Here is a 21,517-nt window from a genome sequence, read left to right on the forward strand (position 1 = left end):
CTTTCCTCCCCAGGAGCAAACGTCTTTTAATTTCTTGGCTGCAGTCCCCATCTGCGGTGATCTTGGAGCCCAGGAAAATAAAAACTGTCACTACCTCCATTTCTTCCCCATCTATTTGTCAGGAATTGAAAGAGCTGGATGCCATGATCTTGGTTTTCTTAATGTTAAGTTTCAACCCAACTTTTGCACTCTCCTTCTTCACTCGCAACAAGAGGCTCTTCAGTTCCTCTTCAATTTCTGCCATTAGAGTGGTATCATCTGCATATCTTAGGTTGTTGATATTTCTCCCGACAATATTAATTCCAACTTTTGATTCATCTAGCCCTGCCTTTCTCATGATGTGCTCTGCATATAAGTTAAACAGGCAGGGTGACAGTATACAGCCTTGCCAGACTCCTTTCCAAATTTTGAACCAATCAGTGGTTCCATGTCCAGTTCTCACTGTTGCTTCTTGACCCACATATAGGTTTCTCAAGAGACAAATAAGATGGTCTGGTACTCCCATCTCTTTAAGAACTTGCCACAGTTTGTTGTGATCCACACAATCAAAGGCTTTAGCATAGTCAATGAAGCAGAAGTAGATGTTTTTCTGGAACTCCCTAGCTTTCTCCATGATCCAGCATATATTGGCAATTTGAACTCTAGTTCCTCTGCCTCTTCGAATTCCTGTCTGTACATCTGGTAGTTCTTGATCCACATACTGCTGGAGTCTAGCTTGTAGGATTTTAAGCATAACTCTACTATCATGTGAAATGAGTGCAATGGTGCGGTAGTTTGAACATTCTTTGGCACTGCCTTTCTTTGGAATTGGAATGTAAACTGATCTTTTCCAATCCTGTGGCCACTGTTGAATTTTCCAAATGAGTGTAGCACTTTTACTGCATCGTCTTTTAAGATTTTGAATAGCTTAGCTGGAATACTGTCACCTCCACTAGCTTTGTTATTGCTCAGCTTTCCTAAGGCCCATTTCACTTCACATTCTAGGATGTCTGGCTCAAGGTCAGTGACCACCTCATCGTGGTTATCAGGGATGTAAAACTTGTTCTTGTATAGTTCTTCTGTGTAATTTTGCCACCTTTTCTTAATCTCTTCTGCCTCTGTCAGGTCCCTGCCATTTTGGTCCTTAATCATGCCCATTTTTGCATGAAACATTCCCTACATCTCTCCAATTTTCTTGAAGAGATCTCTAGTCCTCCCTATTGTATTGTTCTCTTCTGTTCTTTGCACTGTTCATTTAAGAAGGCATTTTATCTCTTCTAGCTAATCTCTGGAATTTTGCATTCAATTGGGCTTTCTTTTTCTCCCTTGCCTTTCGCTTCCCTCCTGTCCTCAGCTATTTGCAAAGCTTCCTCAAACAGCCATTTTGCTTTCTTGCATTTCTTTTTCTTTGGGATGGTTTTAGTTGCTACTTCTGCTGTGAACCTCCATCCATAGTTCTTCAGGCACTCTGTCTATCAGATCTAATTCTTTAAATTTATTTGTCACCTTTACTGTATATTCATCAGGGATATGATTTAGTTCATACCTGAGTGTCCTAGTGTTTTTCCCTATTTTCTTCAGTTTAAGCCTAAATTTTGCAATGAGAAGCTCGTGGTCTGAGCCACAGTCAGCTCCTGGTCTTGTTTTTACTGACTGTATAGAGCTCCTCCATCTTTGGCTGCAGAGCACATAGTCAATCTGATTTCTGTTTTGACCGTCTGGTGATGTCCATGTGTAGAGCCATCTCTTGGTTTGTTGAAAAAGAGTGTTTGCTATGACCATCTTATTCTCTTGACAAAATTCTATGTTCCCTGCTTCATTTTGTACTCCAAGGCCAAACTTGCCTGTTATTCCAGCTATCTTTTGGCTTCCTACTTTAGCATTCCAATCCACCATGATGATAAGGACATCATTTTTTGGTGTTAGTTCTATAAGGTGCTGTAGGGCTTCATAGAACCGGTCAATTTCATCCTCTTCAGCACTGGTGGTTGGGGCATAGACTTGGACTGCTGTGATATTGAAAGGTTTTCCTTGGATTCGAACTGAGATCGTTCTGTCATTTTGGGGATTGTATCCCAGTATTGCTTTTCTTACTCTTTTATTGACTATGAAGGCTACTCCATTTCTTCCGAATATTTCTTGCCCACAGTAGTATACCTGATGGTCATCTGAATGACCCATTCCTGTCCATTTTAGTTCACTGATTCCTAAGATGTCGATGTTCAGTCTTGTCATCTCTTGTTGACCCCATCCAGCTTTCCTTGATTCATGGATCTTACATGTCCTATGGAGAAAAAATCTTTACAGCATTGTATTTTCCTTTCACCACCAGACACATCCACAGCTGAGCGTCCTTTCGGCTTTGGTCCAGTCGCTTCATTCTTTCTGGCACTACTAGTGCTAGCCCTCTGCTCTTCCCTAGTAGCATATTGGACGCCTTCCGACCTGAGGGGCTCATCTTCCAGCGTCATATCTTTTTTTCCTTTTGGTACTGTCCATAGGGTTTTCATGGCAAAGATACTGGAGTGGGTTGCCATTTCCTTCTCCAGTGGATCATGTTTTGTCAGAACTCTGCTATGACCTGTCCGTCTTGGGTGGCCCTGTACAGCATAGCTCATAGCTTCATTGAATTACCCAAGCCCCTTCGCCACAACAAGGCAGTAATCCATGAAGGGGTCTTCCTAGTTAGGAGCTTCTAAATAGGGGGTAGTGGCTACTGATTCAAGATAACAATATCTGAGATAAATTATTTCTCAAATCTATCTCGTAGAATTGTGGTATATGATTGGATGTTCAATCTAGTGCTACAAAAGTATTGGCATCCTTCTACAAGAGTGATGAAACTGTTGGCTGGTTGCCCTTTCCCTTTTATTTGGTTGATTGTACAAAGAGCTATAGGCAAGTGCCACCCATCCTTAACCTGGGAGCTCCAAAAAAATTAAATCCTGTCATTTATCACTTGCCATGAATATGTTCATGATATGCAGACATTGGGTAGCTGTAAAGCAAATGAATCACTCTGAAAGATTGCAATACCAATCACTTTCTTCTAACACCATGTAATTCTGATACAGTATGTTTTATTTTTAAAGACCAACTTCTGGGTGGAGAGAGCTTAACAAATGGGTGAATACAGCATTGTTTTAAAAAGTTATATCAGACTTCAAAAGAAGAAATCTTCCAAACATAAAAGGCTTGATTTAAAAAATAATAAAAGGAGATGTTTAAAAAATATCTGTAGAACTGTCTTATTTTCTCATGACATGCAAATATGGGGTCATCTAATAAATATTCAAGATGCAGAAAACAACATTATAAATAATTTACTTAGTAGCTAAATGTGGAGAAATTCAATTCATGTCATACTTAAACTATGGAACTATACACATTCTGTGGTAGCATGACTGATATCTATGTTTCTTATTAAAAGTGGCTAATCATGATGTTATGTAAAGACTACAAGATTTGAGACAGTACGTCACTTGCCAGCATCAAGTTCCCTTCGTCCAGTGCGCTCCCACAGGGAGGGTCTTCTCAGGGTGCCGCCGGTAAAAGATTGCCAGCGGATAACACCCAGGGGGAGGGCCTTCTCTGTGGGTGCGCCTGCCCTCTGGAACCAGCTGCCCGTGGAGCTCAGGACTGCCCCTGACCTGCATTCATTCTGCCGGGACCTGAAGACTTGGCTCTTTGAGCTCTCTGGCCCAGGCTGAGAATTTTAACTGTTTTATTTGCAGGGATAATTTAATCTTTTTAATTGTTTTTCAACTTTTGTATTTTGTATTGATGTGATTTTAAAATGCCCAGTAAACCGCCCTGAGTCCTTCAGGAAAGGGCGGTATATAAATCTAATAAAATTAAAAATAAAATAAAATAAATATCAATCTTTGGAAAACATGATCAAGATAATGTTATCATGATGACTTTTCAAAGGTTTATGGCTAGCTAATAAAGGCAAAGACTGAAAAGAATCCACAATTGATTCTGCTAGAAGAATGAAAGCTACCGTGTCTTGCCCAAAATAAGACCAGGTCTTATATTAATTTTTGCTCCAAAAGACACATTAAGGCATCTGATTAGGTCTTATTTTCAGGGAAATATGGTACTAAATGTGTATGTATGGCTGATTATCTTAACTGGGGCTTATTTTGGGGGTGGGGCTTATATTACATAATTCCTTAAAAATCATGCTAGGGCTTATTTTGTGGTTGGGTCTTATTTTCAGGGAAACATGGTAGTTACTTTGTCCTCACTCAGAAAAAATCGCTGTGGGAGTAGATTAGGATTGCATTTACTACTTAAACATGATGAAATAGTCAATAAAATCCATTCTAGCTTCATAAATGTTTTTAAAAGCCCTACATTCTTGTGGGCTGCAGAATCAAATGGCCACATTACACAAAATAGGAAATTTTTTACTGTTCAGTATATCTCTATCTGAAGTAAATATGCAATCTTTTTCAAAATTAAGAGAGCTTAAAAGTAGACTCTCAGTCATTCCAAAAAGAGTAACCCTTATCACCAACCAGATCCAATATGGTACATTGTATGTGTGATTTTAATTAAAAACCAGTAGCAAGATTTGCCATATTGGAATGTGGTCAAAAAAAAAAAAAAGAAAGGAATTATCCTGACTAATTTAATTCTATTACTGTGGTATGAGAACACGATGCAGCCTTAAACCACATTTTTTTGACCCTGAACCTATCTCCACAATTTTACTGCTAAAAATCACAACATATTAATTATTGTTTAAGTGCTTTTGGGGTGTTGGGATCCAGAATATCTTTGAAGAAGGTAAAATTAGCTCTAATAGTTTATTTTAAGTGAAATTGTTAAATCTTGTCTTTCATTCACCCTTTTCCTTTGCCTGCCTTCTTCAAAGATTTCACTGCATCATTGTGTCTTCTATGGCTGAGCTTGTCGATCAGAAGGTCGGCAGTTTGGCGGGTCGAATCCCGAGTGCCGCGTAGCAGAGTGAGCGCCTGTTACTCGTCCCAGCTTCTGCCAACCTAGCAGTTCGAAAGCACGTAAAAATGCAAGTAGAAAAATAGGGACCACTACGGTGGGAAGGTAACAGCGTTCCGTGCGCCTTTGGCGTCTAGTCATGCCGGCCACATGACCATGGAGACGTCCTCGGACAAGCACTGGCTCTTCGGCTTTGAAACGGAGATGAGCACCGGCCCCTAGAGTCGGAAACGACTAGCACGCATGTGCGGGGGAACCTTTACCTTTACCTTATGGCCCTTGGAGCTCTTCAAATAGATAAAGACGAACTACTAGATGGAAAAAAATATCCATGGACTAATGAAATATCGCTCTTTTCATATCCCCATATCACATTAATTCCATTTTTTTAATTCACAAATTAAACAAGAAGCATCAGATATACCACAATTATAGCAGCTAATAATTTTGGGTGAAAAAATTCTTAGGCATTCACCGCTACCAAGTTCTAGATTTCTGTTTTATTACTATTTAAAACTTTATTAATAAAGAAATTTGTACCACAAAAAGCTACAAACGTGGAATCTAAGATGACAAATTAAAAATATTTTTGTCTCTTATCGTGCTTCTTTTAACTTTGAAATACTGTTTTTATGCTTTTGATATTTTATTGTACACTGCCCAGAATCCTTCTGTGAGGGAGATGAGTTGTTCTTAAATGTGACAAATAAATAAAAATAAATATCTTTCTACTAGATATATTAGGGTTTCCCCCCCCCCACTTTAATTGTGTCCAATTGTCAGAGTCTGCTTGGATAAATCCTTGCAATTTTCTTGGCAAGGTTTTTCACTGTCTCCTTCCTAGAGCTGAGAGAAAGTGACTGGGCCAAGGACACCAAGCTAGCTTTGGTCCTTAGGCAGGATTTGAACTCACAGTCTCTCAGTTTCTAGACTGGTGCCAAACTGGCACTCATATTAGAGTATACTATATATCGCTTGTTACAAATGTAAAGTTCCTGATTTTATACCAGAGATAATATACTGTTTTTAGAGTTTATGGGGATTATTAGTATTTTTCTTTTTAAAAATAATCCCTAAATCTTTGACATATCCATATTTTCAGTTGCTGTTCAACTGAAAGGTCAGTTTCACTGTTAAAGCTTCATACTGCATGTCCTTGAAATGCCTTTGATTGAACAATTTAGAAATAAAATATGAAAAAATGGTTCCTAATTTTATTTTTCTCCATTGAAAAATTCCCGGAACTTTTTCATTTATATAATGTATTTATATAGCATTTATTTAACATTTCAGTGACCAATAACAATGTGAGCTAGATAAAAAATATGCAGTAATTTTGCAATTAACACCTTTGGCTTCAATAAAATGATCAATAGGAAAAAAGGGTAAGCAGCTAAATGATGCCAATAAAGAGAGAGAGATATCATTTTTTTTTACATGGTGTAATTGCTACATAAGCCATGATCATTCCACAGGTTTTGCAGAATAACAGGAAAGGAGAAATATCTTCTCAGCTTTAATTCCATGCAACACTAGTTACTGTACTTGCGGTGTTAGATAACAACAAAATATGAGATTGAGGGTTTTTTAAAAACTTTATTCATTTCAAACTTTATTAAGAAAGAAGAAACATAACACAAAGCTGTAATTTTTGAATCTAAGAAGAAATATGAAAAATGTTTTTATATCTGAACCGAATATCTGCACACTAGATATATTAAAGTATAATGTACAGTATAGTGAAATTATTTGAAAAGTTATGGCAAAAGAACTTAATGAAAACAGAAATGACTGCCCACGTGTCTAATCACTAAAGTTACCCATTGGAAGTTTTCTGACACCAAAGAATTCTGGGAGGTATGTAATAAACAACTTTAACATTTTGTTTCACCAGCATTTCTTCTAAAGAAATAACTATAATCACTTGAACACACCCACTTCTCCTGGTTGTTATTTTATTGTAATAAATGCCTATGATGAATAGTCAGTGATGAAGCCAAGATATAAACTTTAAAATCTTACCTGAGCTCCTGCACGATTGAATCCACATGTGCTGTAAAAGAAGGGAAAACTGAATCAACTTAAATGTTTTGTTTTGTTTTATCTGCTTGTTTCTGATAAGTAAAGTAATGCTTTGAAAACAGGGTTAGTTTAATTTTCTCCCAGCCACAGGATTATTATTCTGAGTAGTAACTATTAAGTAGCAAATTCTATGATGACTTCAAAACAAAAGATGCAGATGGTTTTATACCACACTGAAAGATGAAAAAATACTGTACAATGGATAAAATTTACCTTGTATATTTTCTGTTAAAATAAATACAATTGCTACTAATAGCAGTAGTGAAAAAGCATATTTTCTAGTGATAATTTGAGAATGAAGAACTCTGGTTTTACTTATTTATTTACCAGCCTGAAAAAGATTAGATGGTTTATTGGAAAAGCCAATAGATCATTTACTCATCTGTTGGGAAAACACAGTTACTCTTATAAGCCTCTTTGGTCAAGAAAATAGAGTTTTAAGGCTTAAATATGCTTAACTGTTTGGGTAAATTAGAGTGATAGTCTCCTTAATGTTTAAAGAAATTATGGCAGTGTGTTAACTTTGATTAGAAACTACTAAAGAATCTCACTTAGCCTGTAGCTCCCTGCAGACTTAGTCAAATGGAAGCTCACAACAATGTTCAGATGTGCAGCAATAACTTCATTATTCCATTGCAATTAATCATCTCATTTGGGAGTTGCTTTTCATCCTGCTGATCTAAATGGAACTGCTGTCATTGATTTCAACTGAAGGTAAAGGAAGCTTTTTAAAGAATTGTATAGATCTAGACTGATATCATTATAAGTAGTTATATTGCAAGGGCTAAAAGGTATCTGGGTTGATAACCTCTGGGTGACCATGAGATGGCAGCAAATGGTCAAATTTATCTGTATCTCTTTGCTACCAGGGACGCGGTGGCTCAGTGGGTTAGGACGCTGAGCTTGTCGATCAGAAGGTCGGCAGTTTGGCGGGTCAAATCCCGAGTGCCGCGTAACAGAGTGAGCGCCTGTTACTCGTCCCAGCTTCTGCCAACCTAGCAGTTCGAAAGCATGTAAAAAGGCAAGTAGAAAAATAGGGACCACTACGGTGGGAAGGTAACAGCGTTCCGTGCACCTTTGGCGTCTAGTCATGCTGGCCACATGACCACGGAGACGTCCTCGGACAAGCGCTGGCTCTTCGGCTTTGAAACGGAGATGAGCACCAGCCCCTAGAGTCGGAAACGACTAGCACGCATGTGCGGGGGAACCTTTACCTTTACCTTACTGTTTGAATTTATGTGGTTTATGATAGCTCCAGACATTATGCTCACTAAAATGAACACCAAAATGTGCATAGATGTATAAATTAGTTTTATAGCAATTTGTTTGGAATTTACAAAAATTCTAAGCAACTTGCTTTTAAAAAGACAGACATAAAGTAGAAATTATTGGATTGTATCACTTAGTTCCTTCATCTGTAAATACAATTTTATGTGAAATTACATTAATTTCTACATTCATAGACATCTTTCACATTGAAATGTTGTAATCAGCAGTTCTAAAAATGGTGGGTCATGAAATCTTGGGAATTCACAAATAAATAGAGAGGCCCTGATCACTGTCCACAAGAGTGTAAGTAGCAGGGCTTGGAAACAGCAGTCATTAGACCCAGAATTAGCAACAAAAGCATGGTCTGGGAATAAGAATAGGAATCCCAGTGGGGAAGAAAACAGGACAAAAGCACTCCAGAAACTGGTCTCGAAGAAAAATTTTGGAACTACCAAATGCCTTACAGGAATTCTGCTTCAATCCAGCAAATTGGGTACCAGGAACAAGTTACAAGGGATGATACAAGTCCATGGGAAGATATACACTGATGTTGACTTGCTGAGGCAGAACAAAATAAATTTCAGCAGAATCATAGTCAAGAACCCTGGTCTAATCACAGGAAGGTCAGGAAGGAATTTGTGTTTTATTAGTGTAAGAACAGTTTTGGTCACCACGATGTAAAAAAGATGTCGAGACTCTAGAAAGGGTACAGAGAAGGGTAACAAAGATGATTGGGGGACTGGAGGCTAAAACATGTAGGGAACGGTTGCTGGAATTGGGTATGTCTAGTTTAATGAAGAGAAGGGTGAGGGGTGACATGATAGCAGTGTTCCAATATCTCAGGGGCTGCCACAAAAAAGAGGGAGTCAAGCTATTCTCCAAAGCACCTGAAAGCAGGACAAGAAGCAACGGATGGAAACTAGTCAAGCAGAGAAGCAACCTAGAACTAAGGAGAAACTTCCTGACAGTTAGAACAACTAACCAGTGGAACAACCTGCCTCCAGAGGTGGTGAATGCTCCAATACTGGAGGTTTTTAAGAAGAGACTGGACAGCCATTTGTCTGAAATGGTATAGGGTTTCCTGCCTTAGCAGGGGGTTGGACTAGATGACCTCCAAGGTCCCTTCCAACTTATTATTATTATTATTATTATTATTATTATTATTATTATTATTATTATTATTATTATTATTATTATTATTATTATTATTATTACTAGATAGGTTCAAGAAGTTTCTACATTGATGTGTTCCAAACTCCATATGGACTTCCAAGAATCAGTCTTTTCTCATTTATTTTTTCAGCATTCCACACCTATGTGTACATATTCTTTTGTATATGCTGATACATAATGGCACTGACTTCTGGGAATACAGCATCCAAAAGCTCCATTCAGTGCTCCTGGAGCCTGTGAGAACTCATTCATAAGTCACCAATAAAACTGAGCTCTCACCAGATTCTGATTTTGCACATGCGCAGGGCTATGGAACTTCAATTAGGAATGCTTTTGAAGCTGTCCCTCTCGGTACTTTCAAGAAAAAGCTCATTGCGAAAGTGGAAAATATATGTAGCTCTGATTTGAATTGTTTGGTTCTTGATTTATCTGAACTTGCTTTTCATTCTGAAGACATTTTGTTACTGGCTAGGTAACATCATCAGTGCATAGGAGAGTGAAATTTGCTGCCTAATTATATGTGGCAGCTTGTCCTATCAGTCTTGATTGGGGTATTATTTCTTCCTTGATTACTCTTTTGATTGGAAACAGGTAGAAGACTGGCAGGTAGAAACCTGGCAGAACATAGGCATGAACGTGGCAGTCAGAAGACAATGAAAATTTCTTAATCTCAAAATGCACTGACAAGTTCCAGCATAATTTCAACTGGAAAAATGTAGACTTAATCAAGACAGATCCAAAAATATAATACAGTTTCCTAACAACTTGGAACTGTGACTGATCAGCTAGTAACAAAAACACTGAGATAAGCTCTCTCTAGAAACCATTCAAAAATGGTAGCAATTAAAGGTCACAGAAACAACCAAACAACCTTAAGTACATTGATCATCATCACACCATCATTCGTTAACCCACATCCAGATAAGCAGAAACAAACAAGAAAGAAACAATGCCCCACTCAAAGAGCATTCAGTGAAACAATAAAGCAGTCAAGGCTGGTAGGACAACCTTTATATTTAAACAGTCAGAAAACTTCACTCCCCTATACTATGTACTGATGAAGTTGCCTAGCTTGGTTATTAACTATCTGCAAGAAGAAAAACAAGTTCAAAGAAGAGCTCCCTAGTCAGAGTAACATGAAAGCTATTATTTTAGAAGCCCCAGCTGCACAATGTTTGATAATTGCTTATTTCTGATGTAATGAGTTAAGCAACTCTGCATCTTTTAAAACAAATACTTTATAGGGGTCAAGAGGTCTCCAAACTTGTGGAAATAAATATGAAGCAAATTTTTTTTAAATTCTAAGAGCAGCTGCATTGGTTACAAGTCTCAGGTAACTATTACAGAAACTGCTTTTGGCCATCCTGACAGATAAGAAGTGAAGTAGTCATATGTACATATACTGTATATACGGAGACTGCTTGGAAGCAGCTTCAGAGCAGCACTAAAACTTTGCAATGATGTAGTTGCTTTAATGATTCAGAATGGGATGTTTCATACCCATTTCCACGCATTGCAGATGATGCTTTTCACACAATCTTTTCTCAGTCTTAATATTTGAAAATGCTTGCTTACAATGAGAAGGAAGGAAATTGCCATATGGTTGACCTTTAATAAAATAATTTATTTAAAATATGTATGTTAACACTGAGCTTATTTTGAATTCATTGCATTAAGAAAAATCAGAGTTGGGCAAGCAGGCTTCTATTCATAAACTAAAATGAGTTTTCTGACCATTCAGACAAAATATTTGGAAGGTCTTGGATGCTTGAGTACGGAAGGCCACTTGTCCACTTAGGCCTCTTTCTTTGGATAGAATTGATAATATTTACTGGAGATAATTTGGTCTGTAATCCTTTCCCATGACAGGATTAGCTGATACACTTTTTCTACTAGTGTCCTTCTCCATTTTCTAAACTTTACAGTAAGGGAGGTTTTTCCTGCAATGGGAAAAATCAAGGCAGAGAATGCTTGGGCCGGACTATTTATTCATCTATGAGATTTTATCCCACCTTTATTACTTTATAAGTTATTTTCCTCACAACAACAACCTTGTGAAGTAGATTGGGCTGAGAAAGTGCGAAAGCTTTCATACCTAAGGCATTGTGGGAAGAAAGTGACTTCCATATCCCCTATGACATATTCTATGTCACCCTTGCCATGCACATCATCCACTAACCTTGACCATGCTTGACCTCAGTAAGTCTCAGTAGATCATAAAACAAAGAACTATTTAAGTTTTTCTGATCATAGTGATTCTGGGGCCGAACTGGCTGAGTGCATCTCCCATTAAGACATTAGCAAATCAGTCAAAACCCATAAGAAATCTCTTAGGACATGGAAGTCCTTTACACAGAGAAAAAGGTTGCGATTGGCCATAGGTTGCAAGCCCATTGAGCTAAACATTCCTTTTAAGAATAAGCAAAAGATCCCTTCCTCTGTGTGACAACCACTTCTAACTACAATGTTCATTAAGCAGGAAGCCAAGTGATATGGAGGGAATGGAGGGGGGGACCCTGCAAGCTCAGCAGGATGCCTAACTGAGCACCCCCTTTTGGCTATTCAGCTAATTCAAGGTTGACTCAGCCTTCCATCCTTCCGAGGTAGGTAAAATGAGGACCCAGATTGTTGGGGGCAATTAAGCTGACTTTGTAATAATGCCGCTTGGGGGGTGTATGAAAGCCCTAATAAGCAGGCATATACATAGAATGAAGGCTACTGCTAAGCTTGTAAGCCGCCCTGAGTCTTCGGAGAAGGGTGGGATATAAATGGAATTTATTTAAACAGTCAGATCGGACGATCAGGACACGGGCGGTCTTGTCAATGTTATCTGGGAGGAGTTTGATTCTGTGACCCCTGATGAAGTGGACAGGATTATGGGGAGGTTGAGCTCCACCACATGTTTATTGGATCCGTGCCCTTCCTGGCTGGTTTATGCAGCCAGGGAGAGGACACGAGGCTGGTTCCAGGCGGTGATATCTGCTTCTTTGAGTGAGGGTAATTTCCCAACCGTCTTGAAGGAGGCGGTGGTGAGACCTCTCCTCAAGAAGCCTGCCTTGGACCCAGCTGTCTTGAACAACTTTCGTCCAGTCTCCAACCTTCGCTTTCTTGCGAAGGTTGTTGAGAGTGTGGTGGCGCATCAGCTCCCTCTGGTCCTGGATGAAGCGGATTATCTGGACCCGTACCAATCGGGTTTCAGGCCCGGGTACAGCACGGAGACGGCATTGGTCGCTCTGGTGAATGATCTCTGGAGGGCCCGGGATAGGGGATATTCCTCTGTCCTGGTCCTATTAGACCTCTCGGCGGCTTTCAATACCATCGACCATGGTATCCTGCTGCGGCGTCTCAGGGGATTGGGAGTGGGAGGCACGGTTCTTCGGTGGTTCTCCTCCTATCTCCTGGGACGTTCGCAGTCGGTGTTGGCAGGGGGGCAGAGATCGGCCCCTAGGTCTCTCGTTTGTGGAGTTCCTCAGGGTTCGGTTCTCTCGCCTCTCCTGTTCAACATCTACATGAAACCGCTGGGTGAGATCATTCGTGGTTTTGGAGTTGGGTATCATCAATATGCTGATGATACCCAACTTTTCATTTCGACCCCAAACCACCCCAGTGATGCCCTCGCTGTGATGTCCCGTTGCCTGGAGGCGGTTCGGGTCTGGATGGGGAGGAACAGACTTCAACTCAACCCTGACAAGACTGAGTGGCTGTACATTCCGGCATCCCGGGACATTCAAAACGTTCCATCACTTTCTATGGGGGGTGAGTCTTTACCCCCCGTAGATAGGGCTCGCAACTTGGGAGTCCTCCTGGATGCACGGCTTACCTTAGAAGATCATGTAGTAGCCGTGACCAGGGGGGCTTTCGCACAGGTTCGCCTGGTGCGCCAGTTGCACCCCTATCTAGACCGGGATGCCCTGTGTACGGTCACTCATGCGCTCGTGACCTCTCGTCTTGACTATTGCAATGCTCTCTACATGGGGCTTCCCTTGAAGACCACTTGGAGGCTCCAACTGGTACAGAATGCGGCCGCGAGAGTTGTCTTGGGAGTTTCCCGGTACTCCCATGTTACACCTTTGCTCCGCGAGCTGCATTGGTTACCAGTTGTCTTCCGGGTGAGGTTCAAGGTCTTAGTGATGGTTTTTAAGTCCTTACATGGCATGGGTCCGGAATACCTCGGGGACCACCTGCTGCCGGCGTCGACTCCCCTCCGCCCCGTGCGTTCCCACAGAGAGGGCCTCCTCAGGGTGCCTCCAGTCAGAGAATGTCGGCTGGTGGCCCCCAGGGGGAGGGCCTTCTCTGTGGGCGCTTCGGCTTTGTGGAACCAGCTGCCGGTTGAGCTCCGGATGGCACCGGATCTCCGCTCCTTCCGGCGCGGGTTAAAGACCCATTTATTTGAACAAGCTGGCCTGGCCTGATGGGGAATCACTTAGGGTTTTAATATTTATATATATATTTTATTGTTTTTATTGTGGGCAATAATTTAATTCTTTTTTAACTTTTGTACTTTTGTAGTTTTAAGATATGCCCTGTTCACCGCCCTGAGTCCTTCGGGAGAAGGGCGGTATAAAAATTTAATAAATAATAATAAATAATAATAAAAATAATTAAAATAAAAAAATAAATAATTACAGTTTTCAATAATTTCTAGTGGGCAGGCTCTGTTCTTGGGAGGAACATAGGGAAGGTATAAAGCTAAATACTTGAGAACTGTAACTTTGTTGCAACCTTCAGTTGTTGTACTGCAGGTTATGTTGCCAGAATAAACTCACCCAGTGAAATAAACTGACCCATCCTGTGTATTCTTAAGATGACCTGGTCTGGATTTGAACCCAGAAGAGCAATACTCAGAGTCTCCTGTCCCAAAGGCGCTTTTAAAAAAAGGCAACAGGACTTTCTTGATTTTTCTTGAAGACAGTTCATTCCTCATCCAACAAGAACTGAAGAAGCTTCTTGGATGAGAAGTGAAGCATCTTCAAGAAAAATCAGGAAAGTCCAGTTGCCTTTTGAAAAAGCACCTTTGGGACAATCATGACCTGGATGACTGAAAACCTCCATAGACATTCAGAATCTCCTGGTTTCTGGATCAGCACTCTAACCACTAAATCAAACTACATGTTTCAATTCAGTCTGTGATGGTCTCCGATGCAGCTGTAACAGGAGTGGGTAATGGGATGATATCTCATAGGAAGAAGGTGTCTTCCAACTATATGTTACAAGCTTTTAGATCATTTCAACAACTAATGCTTGAATCAGATTACTTGCCCTGAATTGTTCATTATATGCATTATCTCCTTGCACCAGCGTATTCAAACATGATATAAATAAGCAGATGCTTCAAAGGTCCTTCATGGAGTCATATGTCAAAGTACCCTTAAAGTGCCCTTAAAGTAATGGATTGTAGCAAATTAGATTTATTAGCATTACATTTAGTCATTGAAGTTCTGCCACAAACTTTGCAACTAAAACCTGCTTCAAATGAAAATAAAATATTCCCATTTATTTACTTTTATATATGCCCTTATCCCGTTTTCAATGAGGGGTCACAAAGAACATTAACAATTATAATAAAAAGTTATTTTCCTTAAGGGGTTGTATTACTAGTCAATCATGTTTTCCAGATGTTTAGATCATTAAGGGGCCTTTTAATCTCAATATTGCATTGCCATCTGTTCCATTCCTTACCCAATGAGAATCAGAAAATGGGTTTAGCAAATATTCAAAAATATATGTCTTTCTCTCTCTTTTAAAAATATGTATATATGTATATGTGTATGTGTGTTTGTGTGTGTATGTATATACATTTCAGGTAGACAAACATTCATTTGGAAAGGATATTTTTTTTAAAAAATGGTTATAACAGAGTTTGTTCAACTGGGAACAAAAATTCACTAAAATGCATGTCCCTCGTTTACCCAAGTTAGCATATAATTTGAAAAGGATCAGTCACACTGAGGAGTTTATATTCTCTTCCAAAATCATTGCTTGCATGGCAAAAGCCATTTAGTGTCAAAATATCAGAGAGCTTCTGTTGGGATTTTTCAAATTGTCTATGTGAAATTTATCATGCATTAGAATGATTGTCTTTCCTCTTTCATTCCCCAATGCATGTAATAACATTTCACCTCATAATGCTTGCAGTTTCTGTCCTGGCTTGATTAAAATGAGCCCTAAGGAAGGTGTTGACTCAGTGACTGCACATTTGGGAGCCTGTGCAGAGATCATTATGCTTCATGGTGTGGTGGGCACAGGGTCAGAGAAAGGGGCCTTTTAAGCTAACTCACCCTCGATTCCTCTTGAACGGGTACATAGCTTTTTATCTTCTCCATCAGCATCCATCTGCAAGAAAACAGGAAGCATTCAATTAAATCTATTTACCACTGAAGACTGTTTTGATGTCTTACAAATGAAGAATTTATTAATCTGTTGTAACTGAGTTAAAAAGCCAACCATGAATGACTTTCAGTGACAGTTCAGAAGCTATTTCTAACACAAACTGTGTATCTTTAATAGGCTCTCCACGCAACTGCCAATGAGCTACAAATGAGTAGTGATTTAGGGATTTACATTCTGATTCCAATTAAGAAATTGTGTATATGTTTGTATGTACTCAGATAAAAACTCCATCTAGCCTGGAACCTAGCCTAGAACTTTTCCTCCCTCCCCACCAAATGTTTTCATCAAGATCCAAGCAGGGCATGAAGGCTTTTGTCCATTGGTGCCTTCCAGGACGTGGCATACAGTAACAAACTGCCTGCAAGTATTGAAGTTCCATTAATCCATCATAGTCATTATTACTAACTGATGTATCACTAGATGAATTTGTCTAATGTCCTTTTAAATCCATGCAGGGGTGAATTGTACAGGAACAAATTTCATATATTTCTGTTGTCTTGAGAAGGAAATATTTTGTTTGTCTTAAATTGACTGTCTATCAATTTTAAATTTAAAGTTGTAGGAGAAGAGAAAAAGATAATAAGCTGTGCTGTATATTCTTATGTAAGTTATTGGTTTCCACTAAGAAAATGGCCTTATGAGATTCAACAACTACAGTCTAGCACATCCTCTGCCTAGAAACACGTACTGTCTGTTGGTACAGTTCAGACACATGTGGAAAATTTGTAAATTTAACACAGTATGTGGCAGTATGTATGTCCATACTATCCGATAACCCATCAATTATTTTATGTTGTTAGAATTTTGAGATTTGTTACATTGTAATTAATTCATTTTTATATTAACATACACCCTCTGAAAACACAGTTAACAGAAAGCAAACAAGTATTTTCAATAAATCTTTTAAAGAAAAAAAATTGATAAAATATCTTAAGCGCACAATGTAATAAACATAGTTTTTAAATTTTTCCATGTTCTTCTTTTTCAAGGCTACTTTATTATTTATATTGTTTAGATTTATGTGTTGACTAAATTAGTGGACTAACAATCCAATATATTTGGATTTCAGTAAGGCATTTGACAAAGGAGATCCCAACCTACTGCTTGGTAAGCTAAAAAAAAATATATGGGATAGACAGCATCACCACCAGAGGGATTTGTAATTGGCTACAAACTGCACTCAATGAGTAATGGAACTACATCTACATCTATATCTACATGGAGGGAAGTAAGTAGTGGAGTACCCCAAAGTTCCATTTTAGTACTCTTCAACATCTTCATAAACAATTTAGATGAGGGAATAGAAGGGGAACTCATCAAATTTGCAGATGACACTAAACTGGCAGGAAGGTAGGTTCAAGATCCAGATGACTCTCAACAGACTTGAACACTGTACCCTATATAACAAAATGAAATTTAATGTAGAGAAAAGTAAAGTTTTACACAGGAAAGAAAAACCAAATGTACAGGTATAGGTTAGGTGAAACCTGGTTCAATAGCAGTAAATGTGAAAGGGATTTTGGAGTCCTAGTGGACAATCACTTAAATATGAGGCAGCAGTGTGGCAACAGGCCAAAAAAGCCAATGCAATCCTAGACTGCATTAACAGAAGGATAGAATCAAGATCACATGAAATATTAGTACTGCTTTATAAAGTCTTAGTAAAACCACACTTAGAATACTGTATCCAGTTTTGGTCACCATATTATAAAAAAAGATGTTGAGACTCTAGAAAAAGTGCAGAAAAGAGCAACAAAGATGATTAGAGAGCTGGAAGTTAAACATGAAGAACGATTGCAGGAATTGGGTATGTCTAGTCTAGTGAAAAGAAGAACTAGGGGAAACATTTTATTTTATTTATTATTTTTATTTATTATATTTTTTTATTTTTATTTATTTTTTATGATAGCAGTGTACCAATATTTGAGAGACTGCTACAAAGAAGTTGGGGTCAACCTATTTTCCAAAACACCAAAAAGCAAGGCAAGAAGCAATGGATGGAAATTAAACAAGGAAAGAAGCAACCTAGAAATAGAGAGAAATTTCCTAACAGTGAGAACAGTTAACTTGTGAAATTGCTTGTCTTCAGAAGTTGTGGGTGCTGCATCACTGGAGGCTTTTAAGAAGAGACTGGATAGCCATTTGTCTGGAATAGTACAGGTCGCTTGAGCAGGGGGCTGAACTAGAAGACCTCCAAGATTCCTTCCAACTCTATTATTCTGAACTCTTGTTATTCTGAACTCTGAACTCCTCTGGGAATGCAAGATAATGTATGAATTTCTGGTTCCTTTATATTATTCCCACAATAACAACTCTGCAAAATAAACAAGATCATGATTCTCCTAATACCCAGTGTTCTTTCAAGGGCATAGATTTGAACCTAGGTCCTACACTGCCACTTTAGCTCCTATATCTCACAGATGTTAGATTTATTTTATGGGAGAGAAGCTAAGTCTCTGAGGTTACTACAATCACTATTGTAACTATTCTGGTGGTATGTTGTGAATTTGGAACATATCTTGGCACTGAAAGTATGTTCCACACAAGTGGGTATAAACATTTAATTCATCATAACTTTCTTTCCTATGAATTGTTCACAAAATTCTAATAAAGCAGTGGATCTGGTTATAATTATGCATTGAAATTGGTCAGGCTTCTGGTGACATCTCATTGGTATCATTTCTAGCAATTATAGCTCCAACTGAAACAAATATATTCAAATTATATAATTCAGAGAGCATATTATGTGGTAGAAATTTCTTTGGATAGACTGACAACAAAACCACAACTAAACAGGGCTGGTTTTGTTCCTACTGCCTCCTCAAACCTATCCAAGAAGTTATGCATAAAACATTGTAACAATTATATGTATTGCCATTTTATTATATTTGAAAACTCTTAACATTTTTCTGTAAAGTAAAAACATTAACTTTTATTTACAGCATGAAGAAATCCACTATCCAGCTAGAAATGGGAAAATTTTCTTCCATTATTATTAGTGATAAACAAATTTTCAAGCTGACAATGGAAGCAAGAGGAGCAGCTGTTCTTAAATTGTGTGTATGATTGTGTGTTTTCCACTTAAACAGAGGAAGAAAATGTGAGAGCTTTGGTTGTGAATATGAACAAGAAGGGACAAAAAAAAAGTAATTTGAGGTTTTGAGCAAAAGAACTAATTAAACTCTGAAAAATATAAAGGAACCACATTTTGAGATGATGAAATATTTGCTTATTGAATTAAGATATTGCAATATAGATTTTAAAATCAGTAAATTAGGCACATATGCAACTGATTTATTCACTATGACTTTTATTATTTTTTTTTAAAAAAACCTCAGACTATCTTAAGAGCAACCACCCTGATCATTGTCCCTTTGATAAAAATAAAATTCTGCACAATTTTCATGATCTGTTTCATTTAGAAATAAAGACTTTTTTTAGTTTGCCAAGAATATTTTTATACAAAGGATGTTGTAGAGCAGAATAAAGAGTGCCGCGTAACAGAGTGAGCACACCTGTTACTCGTCCCAGCTTCTGCCAACCTAGCAGTTCAAAAGCACGTAAAAATGCAAGTAGAAAAATAGGGACCACTACGGTGGGAAGGTAACAGCGTTCCGTGCGCCTTTGGCGTCTAGTCATGCCGGCCACAAGACCACAGAAACGTCCTCGGACAAGCGCTGGCTCTTCGGCTTTTAACAGAGTTGAGCACCGGCCCCTAGAGTTGGAAACGACTAGCAGGGCATGTGCAGGGGAACCTTTACCTTTTAGCTTTAAGTTTTAACCTGACAATCTCATCCAGCCTGCCAAAGCCTTACGACTTCACCCAGAGTCTGCCATGACTGACGGAAACCTCTGTTTACTCTGTAGATCAACCTGATGAATTGTTACTCTAGAAACACAGACAAATATTTTGCTTTAGAATTTATGTGTTGTATATTATTTGTTATAAAGAATTCTAAATTTGAAGGCTGGTGTCTCCAGATATTTTGCGATTATAGCCTTCAATGTAATCCCAATACAAATTAAAAACTGGGAAAAATTGACATTTATTTTTTTCAGCCAGCCATAATTCAAAAGCTAGGAAACGTTGTGTTCTAAAATTATGCAATTAGTTTATTATTATGGATTGTAATAATGATTGCAATTAAGCATAACTAAGAAACTTGAATATTGGATTGTAAAACAATTGCAGATTGAAGTAATTCTGATTTTGAATTATTGTGCTTTATGTACTGCTTGATCTATTAAGAAGACTGATTAATAGCAACAGCAATGTTAGATAATGCCCAAACCTCCTCAAATCAAATCATATATGGTTTGGATTTATTATTTTGTATATTATTTAATTTGAAGCTCAAGTTGGTTTACATGGGTACCCTCCCTTATTTTATACCCCATAACGAGAGCGCTGTGAAGGGACAATTATATGCCATAAAGTTGCTATCAACATTTAGAGACAATATAGGTAGATTTTATGTCTTGATGATATAAAATCCTGCTCCTATTTTTCCAATAATGTACTCCTCGTCATTCTAATTGAGTTCATCCACTTTGCTGCTGGTCATCATTTTTTTCTTCTTTCACCTTTTTCAGAAAACTAAATATTTGCATAATGTATCCAAAACATGATAATTTGAGCATCATGAATTGTCCCTTAAGTGAGAACTCTGGCTTCATATGTTTCGTGATTCTTTAACTTGCTTCCTTTCCCATTCATGATATGGTATCTCATGAAGGTTTTCCAATACCAAAGTTCAAAATCATTGATAGTCTTTCTATTCCTTTTCAGAGTCTGACTTTCACTTTCATAAAGCAGAGAAAACTAGTACCTGCATAATTCTGATTTTAATTGCATGTAGAGCTTCCTTTTCAACACTATTGTACCAAATGTTAGTCTATGGTGCATTTCTTGACTGCCAGGTTTTTTTTTTATTCTTAAAAGCAGAAGGTATCCATCATTTAGATTCTTCACTGTTATTTCAAATGTTGGTTACTTTACTTGTTGTCATTAGTTTGGTCTTCTTTGCATTTAATCATCGTCCCATTTTTTGTTTGTACTTCTTGACATATTACTAGAGCTTGCAGATAATTTGCATGAGGACAAGGAGATGTTCTGGGATTCCCATTTCTGTAAGGACACTGCATGGCTTGGCATGGTTAACACAGTTTAAGGCTTTTCTAGAAGCAATTGAATTATACTGATCCACAGTTTCATGGCCATGTAGCTTCAGAGTTTGGTTGCTTGCTTTTCGGCAATTTCTTTTCACATCCATTCTTAACAAAGTCTACACTTCCTCTAATTTTCTATCAGTGAAATTCAGGACTTTAAAGCCATTCCTGTTGTCCTCCTTGAAAATTGTGGATATATGCTCAAGATCATATCATGGAGACTGATTAGCTTCTTCTTTCAAGCCTTCTTTAGATTGACAAGGAACCTGCATATGAGCAATTTGTTATCTGTTCCACAATCTTTTCTGTTTAATCGACATTTGATCATTGTTTGCATTGTAGTCAAGAACTGTCCTTATTCATACTTCCTTACCATAAAAGCAATGTCATTCCTTCTTTAATGTGTCCGAAATGCTAAAAACCATGGTTTTCTGACTGAAAATGTCCACTTCCACTCAGTTCAGTTCTCTGGTGTTGAAGTTTTTCAAAG

The 21,517-nt window shown here is 38.2% G+C and overlaps 1 protein-coding gene across 1 annotated transcript in view; it reads right to left on the bottom strand.

Annotated features, from left to right (window-relative positions):
• The window catches only part of ST18 (ST18 C2H2C-type zinc finger transcription factor), a gene marked incomplete at its 3' end in the record, with an annotated part of 117,311 nt that overhangs the window by 84,456 nt on the left and 11,338 nt on the right, over positions 1-21,517 (bottom strand). The window contains exons 2-3 of the mRNA XM_081324677.1: positions 15,747-15,801; positions 6,967-6,997 (exon numbers count right to left, since the gene is read on the bottom strand). Of these exons, the coding sequence (XP_081180803.1) occupies positions 6,967-6,997; positions 15,747-15,801 (86 nt within the window). The remainder of the gene's footprint in view (positions 1-6,966; positions 6,998-15,746; positions 15,802-21,517) is intronic.

Source organism: Vipera berus, assembly GCF_964194415.1.
Source record: "Vipera berus genome assembly, chromosome: 3".
Classification (NCBI taxonomy): domain Eukaryota; kingdom Metazoa; phylum Chordata; class Lepidosauria; order Squamata; family Viperidae; genus Vipera; species Vipera berus.